This window comes from Poecilia reticulata, linkage group LG15, assembly GCF_000633615.1.
Source record: "Poecilia reticulata strain Guanapo linkage group LG15, Guppy_female_1.0+MT, whole genome shotgun sequence".
NCBI lineage: Eukaryota > Metazoa > Chordata > Actinopteri > Cyprinodontiformes > Poeciliidae > Poecilia > Poecilia reticulata.
The window spans coordinates 18109337-18120313 of record NC_024345.1 but is presented as its reverse complement, the minus strand read 5'-3'; the positions used below and the strand labels follow the sequence as shown (position 1 = coordinate 18120313).

Sequence of the window (10977 nt, the reverse complement as noted above, 5' to 3'; positions counted from 1 at the left end):
ATATTTTTAGTGGAAAAAAATATAAAATGACTGCATTGGTGAGACAAATACCAAACTAATTGCAAAACCATTTGGAGTTGGATGTTTATCCACATCTTTTTCTGCATCTAGTAATATTGCAGGAATGGTGTTATCTATATAAGGCCAAGTCATCCAGTGCTTTGTGTTCATGAAGTTCTAATTACCAAAAATAGCATCATTCTTGTATGGTTGTATGCTGCAAAATTATTATTTAAGAGGTTATGGTAAGAAATGCAAAAAAGTGTGCCATAATTGTCACAGATTCACCAAATTTAAAATACTTTTTAGAGAAGACAATTGTTTGGACACCAGTTGCTCCAGGAAAGGAAGAGATCAAGTTCAATTTTAATCCTCTTAGCATGTTCAAGGTAATACAGTCATATACTTTTTGCATATTTTAAAATGTATGACATCTGTCCTTCACATGGGGGATTCTGCAACACCCTCCAGATGCCTACATACCACAGCCTTGCATCATTCTTCATTCTTGAGCTGTCTGCTGTGTTCTTTCCTCTTAAGGAGGCGATTTTTCACTGAAGTTCTCCAGCGAACCTTTGAGGGCTTTACAGAAGAATACAGAGTTTATACAGAGTTCAATATATATATACTGCTGGACCTTTGCACTGTAGCGGAAAATAAGCTTCCCCTTACATTTGAGCCAAAACATTGCAAGCTTTCTCAACTCCCTTGTAAGACCCTCAAAGACTGCTGAAGTCCACTGAGTGTTACATTAGATTGCAGAACTCTTGTATTTGAAGATTTATGAAAACCCAACGACACATCAAGAGGAAATCAATTAGATCCTCTTTTAGAGGACAAACATGTTCTGCCATCTTCAGTCCAGAAAGAGGTTGAAAACACAACAGTAACCGCTGCACCGACAACTTTCTATGGACTGTCTGGTTCTCACTGCATGTCTTTCAGAACAGCAGCCGAGGTGACAGAATGGTCAAGTACAAACTTACAGGGACTGCTGGCTCCCTCTGATCTACAACTTTCCAGAGGGCTAACTTTCTGTCAGTGTCACATCTATAACTCACTGACTTCAAGTGAAACAGTAAGATATTGGCAGTTGTAACAAAGGACACATTAGTGTGGCTCATAATTTGACACCAAATATTTTGGTGACTATAAGTTACAAAGTTTCAGTGTTTCTTGCTGTCACAGCACGACATATAAATAAAAGGGGCAAAGATAAACTGAAGCCTGTGCTTGCAGTGCTTGTGGACAGGGATAAACCACAGGACTTGCAGAGGTCACAAAATTGCCTAAATAATTTAGTACATCATCCTGTGATGTGAGAAAAACATCCACTGGCTTGTTGGCTCAGAATTACTGCTTTAGTGCCCTCCATATTAGAAAAAGTGTGAAAAGCCTTCAGACAAATATATTTATAATTGCTGTGGCATAATCTCACAACAAAAAAATTATTAATTTGAATATATTTATTTAGTGAGGGAATAAATCCCATGTTGCAACAATAAACATGTTTTAACCAAGTTATTGCCGTAGTCACTGGCATCTCAAACCATTCTGATAAAATCAGTTTACTGAGAGACTTCACACATTTGACCTTTAATGTTTATCAGTACATTTATAACATTTTATTTACTTATACATGACTTGCTATTTCTTCTCATTCCTCCTCCCTTTTCATATACACTTTATTTAAATTTCTGCAGTCAAACCAATAGCTAAAGGGGCTCATGGCAATGCTAACTTCTCACTGTAACTGCAGTCTGATTGGTGTTTTCACATGTTGTTACCAAAGCCTTCAATAAGGAGATAAGTGGCAGGATTTGTCGCCTGCTCATGTTTTCAGAAGCTCTTCAAAATCTTCCTCCAAATCAGCCCAGAAACTGATCACTGGACACAGAATCAACCTCATAGGTATGTCTAACTTCCGATACGCTTTAAGAAAACTCTTCCAGTCATTCACCACTGTTCTTAACTGGGTCAACCTAATGTGTATGCGTTGCTGTGTCAGAAGACACTTGGACTCTTTTTGGCCAGGCTTCTTTTTAATCCAGACCTGATGTTCAAAAGATACCAAAAGGCCAAAAACACGAGCCGAAGTGTAGCTTAGACTAGGTAAGAGATCATTTCCAACCTGCACTTCCTCATTGAAATGATGCAACATGCATAGATTAATCTGAAATTATATAAAATCAAGCAAAACCAGATTAACATCACAACTAAACTTTCTCTTAAACTTAATTGCAGATTTTTACAAGAGATATTTCATATTTTATAATGATGCCATACTCTGCGGGGGAGGCTGAAAGCCTCTAGATTAAAGTATGATTTTGTAAATTCTGATAATTTAATGCAAAGTTGGCATTTTTAATGGACTTTCATTGCAACTTTTAGAGCAACTTTGCATTAAAAGTGTCATTATTTACCGAATGACACTTCATGACAACAGTCATAAACATTCATAAAAACTCCTTCACGTTCATAACAAGTGTTATGTCATGTTTATGACAGTGTCATGTCAGTCTTATGCACACCCCTTCAAATAAAGTGTTACCGAAACAGCTATCACATTTCTGAAACCTTTTCGAGTTGACAATACTTCATCTTAATGTCAGAAGAAAGCATTAAAAATTAACCACAGTCGACAACATCTTTATTCTGCATTAAAAGAGTTGCTGTTTTAAAGGATTACATAGAATTTTGATTTATGGCAGATTCATTACCTCTTTTTCACATTTACTGCCAGCAACTGCTGGCAGCCATACAAAATTATTCAATTAAGATTTGCAACTTATTCTGATAAGTTGCAAATCTGTTCCTTAATCATTCAGAGTTTTGATAGACTGACCTTTAGCAGATAACTGTTTGCCTGGAGTAACAGCTAATGTAATGCTTTACATACACACTTCAAACACTTCCATGTTCCTGTCAGTTGTACCAAAAGATGTCCCTGCTTCTTTTCCAGTCAGACCAAGCTGCTCGTCAGGCTCTTTAATGTGCAGCTCACAAACCGAGAACAGGCCTCTCCTTTCTGCTGCCGTCTTATTTTCCACCAATTTCTCTTTTGAGTCCATAACGGTATCTGTCTGCGCTGCAAGTCTTCTATTTTCCACCTGGAATGAAAGGGGATATACATTTGTCTCTAAGTCAATGTTGTGACAGTGATGTGGGCCAGATGGACAGAATAGCGTTTTTGTGATCATCTTATTTTGACTTTAGTGTGCATGACTAAATCACTGGTTATAGATGAGTTTTAGGCTTATCAACAAAATGAAGTTGCTCTAAGCTGATGTGGCATTTGAGAGACTTGCAGATAAAATCTCTTATTCTGCGCAGCATCTTCACATGGTTATTGCAGTTTTAAATAAACTGCCGACAAAGCTTTTACAAACTTGGCACTGAACTTTTTGAAAAGCTCATATTGATTCCACAAGTTGGAAGAAATGATCAGTAAAGAGTCATTATTCTGGAGTCATTACAGAGTTTTATTCATGCTGCACACAGAGCTTTGAGCCAGAGGGGGAAAAAACTTCTTATTCTGAATAAGAATAATCTCAAACATTCCTCCTCTTTTTCAAACTTCTGCAAAACAACCTGTGTGTTTCTCATTCATCCATTCACACCATTTGCTTTTTTCCTGTTTCTTTGAAGTTTGTGTAGTCAGATCATTTAATTTTCAGATGTATAACAATGTGTGAATTCAGGGTGAGGTTAGAGTTCTGCCTCTGTACAAGGCACAGTCTGACAGGTGACAGGTCTTGTGACTGAGCAACAAATATTGGTTTCATTGTGGGAGAAAAGATAACTAGAATTGACTTTTGAACTGAACAGAGGAGACAGCTTTAGCGTTATTGGAAGATGCGTTTCTTCTTACCACCTGCAGCTTTCTCTTTCAAAGGCCAATTCTCTATTTAAAAGCACCAAACCAGGCTGAGAGCTGCTCAACTACAAAAAATATTACATGTCTTTATTCATTTATTTGTTTACTGATTAATGTTTATAGTGACCTTTTCAAATACCAAATTGTCATTGGACCAAACATGTCCAGCACTTACAATAAAAAAAATCTATTCTTTCTTTCCAAAACCTTTACTTTCTGCAGGTGTTTCTGACTGTGCCGTCACTCTTTTGTTGGTTTCAACACACGCTAAGACTCACTCTGTGCTGAAAAATTTAATCTCTTTATCTTCAACTAAAAGACACCTGGAGGTTTTTGTCTAAAACTGATATTTCATCCACCTTGACATAACTCTCCATTCCATCAAAAATATAAAAAACAAACAAGCAAAAAAATGTCAGCAAAGTTGTGCTGATCCACTTTGTGCTCTTGTGCAAAATAACCTTTGGCACTGAAGACAGTAAACTAAATCTCACAAAGCTGTGGCTGTTATTGCAAAGAAGAATAGGCAAAAATATCCATCTCAATGTAATGCCTGTATGCATCTCCTTCATTTGCATGGCCTAAATTTCACACATGTCGATGTTTTTGGAGTTCTTCCTACTCACATAATAATTATCACAAAAAGCATGAAAGCAGAAAACCTTAAACAGTGCAGAGACCAACAATTCTGTGAGACTGTGTATTCTCAATTACTGTCACCTCATACAGATTGAACTGTAACATTCCTGACAAAGGCGTCTATTTTAATTTAGAAATAGGTAAAAGTAGTCATTCACCAACATCTGCCTGTTGTGTTGATTGTACAACGGGGGAAACAAATTAAATAACCTAAAATGATTTAATAAAAATCTTTTGAAAGTCATGGGTCTAAATAGTTGTATTTAGTACAAAGATTATTTACATAATTGTGAAGTGAAGGAATACAACCTTGAATTTAGCAGAAAATAAATTCATTCCAGTCACCAAGGTTCACCTCACATTAAGGACTGCAGCGCAATAAAAAAAAACAAAAAATAAAACTCAGAGCTGATTGGACCAAGGTACATTTCTTTCTTTTCAATGTTCTATTACATTTTCTAATACTTCTGTCTTGTGCTTTTGTCACAAATAAAGCAGTTTGGAAAACACATTAGTACATTTTAAACCTTGGAAAAAGTGAAGGCAGTAAAGGTATTTACAAATTCCTCACACTGTAAGGAATTTGTTCCTCACACTGCAATGTAACTCAGCATTTTAAGTCTCTTAATGGATGTTTTCTCGTAAACACAGTGTTAATTATTTCTCCAAAACAGCATTGTGGGTAACATTTTGTTTGGCTTTCCCTGAAACAAAAGTTTGGATATTTTCTGACTGCTTGAAGCAATATATTTTGATAACAGGAAAGTTAGTGTTTCTTTCTTTTTCTTATACATATTGTGTTTACAGGCTGCTGTTAAATGAGCTGAATTTGTGTCTCAGAACTTGGTGTGTCTCCAAGGCACTAACCTGCTAATTATTTACAAGCCGTTTCTTAAAATAAAAATAAATCATAACTGAGTAAAATGTGAGAAACACATTTTTTTTACATATGTCTTGAATTTAATTAACTTTCCCTTCTCTATAGCAACAGTGTCTTTTTTGTTTCATTTGAAGGATTACATAACACTTACTAGGCTTAGGGTCACAGTAACTGGGGTTGTTTTATGGGTAAATATTACAACATATTTTGTTCTGTAGGTTAAAGTGTAACTGGGGGTGTGATCAGAGTAAGAAAAGTTAGATGGAGAAAAAGACAGAGGCAGACTACGCTGGACAGTTGCAGAGAGAAATGCAAAGCTCTGCCCAATCGCATCCAGACAAGTTAGATTCACTTGTTCACAATTTGATTGCATTTTCATATTCACCTGAAGACTCTTTAAACTTTCAGTGAAACAGTTTTTATTTCTGCTTTTAGTTAGGTTCAAAATTCAAAAGAGAGGGAGCCTGGGCATCCTTCTAGCCTCAGAGTAAATTCCCCTGACAGACAACAAACTGTGTGAGTCATGGCTGATGATCCTTTCCAGCTGAGAGAAACCAAACTCACAGAAGTGTGAGAAGCAGAAGCCAAAGCTGGTTCCAAGAAAGAAAACGGTGTCTGACCCAACTGGAGAAACTCCCTTGTGTCCGATGTTTCTGAAGCCCGATCAAGACGCCTTTCTGTTTTGTGTAATTTATTTGTAAATTATTTTAAAGTTTTTCCTCAGACTTCTTTTAGGTATTGAGAAAATCCAAGTTATGCGGACAAACTGTCAGTCTCCCACCCAGATAGAAAGAAAGAGACAGAGTGAAAGACCTTAAAAAAAAGAAAATACTGAACAGTAATCCTCCAACTCTTTCTACATTTCAATAGTGAGGTTTCTGATTTGTTTGTTTCTGTCTTCTGTGTGAATTAATCATTAATCATGGTTACAAATTGTTAAATAGTTGACTTTTTTGTGAGTAGGTACAACATAATCAAAATTCCTATTAAGGTGTTGGGTATTTATATATATTTTTCCTTTCATGACATGAGCAATTTAGGTTGCTTGATGGAGAAATTTTACCCTTTAGACAAATCTGAACCTGCTGAAGCATTATATTTTATCTAATGAGACATGAAATTGACCAGTTTTACTCGTGGATTTTGTGTTAGCGTTTGTGAAGCAACATTCATTATTTAAGGCAAAAAGGAAATTGGGGAAATAGGCAAGTAGATAAGACTGCTGTTTCTCATGGAAAAACAATCATTGTTGCCTAAATTTCACTGTTCTTCCCCCTTAAAACAATCTGAAACATGTAATTTTGCTGTCAGCTAAGTGATTGTACCTCATTGGTTTGTCGTCTCACAGTTATGCTGCTTCTGCCAAAGCCTCTGTTCTGATTCTATAATGATGAACTCCCTGGAGCCACCGGCTATTCTCACCTCCTGTGCATTCACCTCTACCTGCGTGATGGAGCCACCTCACCTCTTCCTGGGTCCATGCTTTGTCAGCTCTGCTGTGAAGCTGCATGTCCAGCTGTCCATAACTCCTTCAAACCTCTCATCCTTGACTTCAATGTAATCTGGCTTGATTCTGCATGTCTGTTAGTGTTTTCTTTTTTGAATCTGCTTCATCAGTCGTGCGCTATCTGAATTACAAAAAGAGCATATTGTGTTTTTCTGAAAATCTGTGAACATTCACAGATTAAAAAAATATATATATACTTTCACCTCAAAAGCTCTTTTAAAGTGTTTTAGAGTTAAATATAGGTCAGACTTGCAACATTTAAATCACAGTAAACTCCCATTAATTTAGCGGTTGTTGATTTACACCACCTGGTTTAATGTTTTATTTTCTATGTGACCCAAAACACAACCTTGTCAAAACTGTCTTCTCACTGCAGCCTAAATCTACATATTGTGCCATAAAGTCTGGGTGCTTTTGAGAAAGACCTAGCCTCTGGGTGCTCATGCTTAATGAATGTCACAGCTGTTGCGGTTTCAATTTATGTGCACTTGAACCTAGCTTGAAGTGGATAAAAAGGTCAGCCTAATACAATGATCAATCATTGACGTGTCACAGATATAATTGTTCTTTGGCATAAAATGAAAGTTGTTGTGGGAACAAAGGGAACTGGACGATGCTGATTTTGCTATTTGTTTTATATATATATATAACTTATTTACATTTCATTAAATAAGTAATGAGTTTGTAGTTTTTTAATAACCACAAACTCAAATTAGATGTTTTTTCATGATTTTTTAAAGCCTGTTAATTTTGCAGATGCTCAGATTTTCTTGGCTACAAGTTTTATATAAGCTATGTTCTGTGTGAGAAAGTTTGAAGGTCTTGAAAAGTTCACATCAGAGTCCTTTACAGGAAAAGGAAAATAATTCTCAGGAATATCTGTGAGAATGGGTGTTTCTAATTGTCAGCTTTTTTACTTTCAGCTCCTCTAACCTGTCTTCCCTCGGCAGAACGAAACACCGTTTCCTTTTATTATAGACTCATTCAAGTGAAGTGTGCTTAACATGAGAAGGGAAGGATGTAAATTTACAAAACTGCATGACGGCAACAAGAGGAGTCACAATTTTCCACTGCTCTCCAGTTGAATCTTTCTGACAAGAAGTTTGGGGAATAGGCCAGAAAATCACCAGCTTGTGAAGGAAAAATTGAATCACCCTCTGAGCATCTGATGTGAGAGGCAATGGGTTAGAAAACAGAAACAGGAAAATGAATAAATGGTTGAAAAAATACTGCTGAGGACTTTCCAGATTTCTAGTAAATGCTACTGTTCATCTAATTTAAGGTTAAATGATGTATGTCACACAATTGTATCTGTGGAGCAAAAGGAAAAGGATGCATGCTTTTTTTTTTTTTCCTTCCATGAAGGATTTAACAAAACGTACTAGGGAGTAAACAAAGTGTGAATCAGTAATTAACATTATCCACCAAGTTCCCTTCATCTCCAAGGCAAACTATGGTGGTGGCAGTGGAAATGTTTTTCTTGAAAAGGCAAGTTGGTCAGGGTTGACGGTTATTTTGATTAGACGAAATACAAAGCAATAAAAAAACATTGTCTTGGTTTGTGTCTTTGTTTGGTTTTTATTTGGATTATTTTCATTTGTTTCTTGTTGCCCAGAATATAAGAGCCTCACGGCTTCCTTGACTCTATGCCAGGTGTTGGTTTTGCCTAGTTTCTTAAGCTCTCTATTCAATTGATTATTATTATTAATAATAATAATAATAATAATAATAACATTTATTTATCTAGACCTGACCTACAATCTCATTTTTAAGATAGCAGTGATGTTGTCAATCACTCCACAACATATATTAGTTTAACTTAAAAGCATCAAAGCATAAAATAAAAAAGTTGATGAAAACTGATTGGTTGTCAAAAGCAATTGCACTCTTCTTCACAGCCTTATTACTTTTAATTCACTAAGTGTCTCTTGCTGAACATCATTCCAGGCTGATGTGAGCAACATTTTTACATACCCAGATTTGTCTCAACTCTGGGAACAAACATAATAGAGAAACACACAGAAATGAAGTACAAACTGCATGTGAGACCTAATTATAAAATTAGTCAGCTCGGAGAAACGTAGCCCCAGCTAGCTGCAAATGGTGAACACAAGTTCCACAGCTAATAAGATGAAGAGCACAATGACACACTGAGTTTAGTTTCTTGAGAAATCAGGTGAATTGATAGTGTTGAGGTAATTCTTTGACATGATCGGTTTTGTCCCCGCTTGAAGGTGCCTCACTGTGGTGGATGATTGTTTGATGAAATGCCGATATGAATTTCTCATCATTCCTCTTTTCTCATGCTAGATTTGCCAGCAGATGTGGAAGCAGATCACAGTCCTTGTGGATGCCTTCCCAGTGACATCGCCTGCACCAAGACCTTCAATCAGCTTCAGAGTTTTTCCTCTCACCTCCCGTCCCACCCTCCCCAAATGTCCCACCATGGACACACTGCCTTGGGCGATTTGGCTGACAGCTCTGCTCTTTCTCCCTCACCACAAACCTCATCACCACCCCTGCCTCTGCTCTCTTTAGCCTGAGGTGGAGCAGGGTGGTTCTTTCTATCCCATTTGCTTTGCTGTTTCCAGTTTATTACTCTTTAGCCCTCTCTAACCAGTCCCACAGTTTATAAGTCTCTCTCTTAATAAATAGTCATACATGGTCACCATTATGGGGCAACTGTTTGCTTATCTGCTCTTTTCCAAACTCCACTACAACTAACATGTCACACTGCCTACAAGAGAATCTGTGGGAGGCTGGAAAACTTTTGACACTGAAGTGGAGGTTCGGTCTTCAGCAGTAAAATAAACTTTAACCTACAGCTAGAGCAACAATAAAACACTTTAAATCATCAAAACATGTTTATATGTTTAGTCATCACAGTCAAAATCCAGACTGGAACAAATCTGACCGAGCCTGAGCTTTTCTGCGAGGAGGAAAGGAAAAAACAATCCAGCGCCACCTGTTTAAGTGCATAACATGTAACTATAATAATGAGGAACAATTACATTAAGCATTGTCTTGGTGGAAAGGCACCAAGAATTAAACTTTTAGCATATTCCTTGTACCATTTGCTTCCACTTTACTGCTATGCACTGTTGGTCTCATACAAAAAAAATTATGTTGCAGTTTGTGGGTGTAACATAAAAAAAAGGTGAAAAAGTTGAAAGGCATTCCAGGTCACTGAGTTTCCCTGACACTGAAAATAAAAGTCCATTCAGAAAGAAAATACATTCAGTTACACTTAGCCCAGTAAATGTATTGATAGAGACACTCATCCTTTTTTAATTTATTAATTATGAATTTGATTCATTCCAGCTAATTACTGGAAAAGGAATGTTTGGCTTTAAATTAGATTTAACATTTAGTATTAAGCGGAGGAAAATGGATGGATTTAGTATTTTGAATTTGTCTCTATAGTTAATCTATAGAGATCTATCATCTCTTCTCTCCCTTGTACCTCTTGTCTCCCAGCTCAAAATGTGTGAAAAAAAATGGAATGCTTGGTTTCACGTAACCCTGCCTGCACAAAGGTTTCTCCATCTCCTTCAAGCCTTTTCTTCTTTTGCTTATGATGTTTTCTCTTTCAGTTTTTCCCCATCGCAGAGTCTCAAAATTTGAGCCAATAGAAAACCACACAGAGCGGTCATGCGGCTGCCTTATTTTCTTTAAAGGTTTTGTTGGGTCTAGTGGCCTTTATTTGAAAGTAGTTCAACAGGAAAGAGGGTAATGAGAGAGGGGGAAGACATGAAGCAAATGTCGCCAGGCCAGGAATTGAACCTACGACCACCGCCATGAGGACCGAGGCCTCAATACATGGGTTGCGCTTTGCTCCTGCGCCACCACAGCACCCATGTGGCTGCCTTCTTTTGGCAGCAATCACTGAAACACATTGTAAGCGTAACTGAGAGCAGGGCCCAAAATAGGAAAGAGTAGGCAGTGGATAAGCTGACGAACATCTGCAAAATGTGCAACATTGCCAACATTGTGTTTTACTGCTGTGGTACTATGGTTGATGAGTTTACTTGCAGTGCAGGCAATGTTGCCTCATACTGTGGAGTGTCAGTGACT

At 37.1% G+C, this 10977-nt stretch overlaps 1 protein-coding gene across 1 annotated transcript in view; it reads right to left on the bottom strand.

Annotated features, from left to right (window-relative positions):
* Nucleotides 1-2633: 2633 nt before the first annotated feature.
* Nucleotides 2634-10977, bottom strand: part of mlip (muscular LMNA-interacting protein) — a 29897-nt gene continuing 21553 nt past the window's right edge. Inside the window, exon 12 of the mRNA XM_008429969.1 lies at nucleotides 2634-3110. Within this exon, the coding sequence (XP_008428191.1) occupies nucleotides 2892-3110 (219 nt within the window). The 3' untranslated portion in view covers nucleotides 2634-2891. The remainder of the gene's footprint in view (nucleotides 3111-10977) is intronic.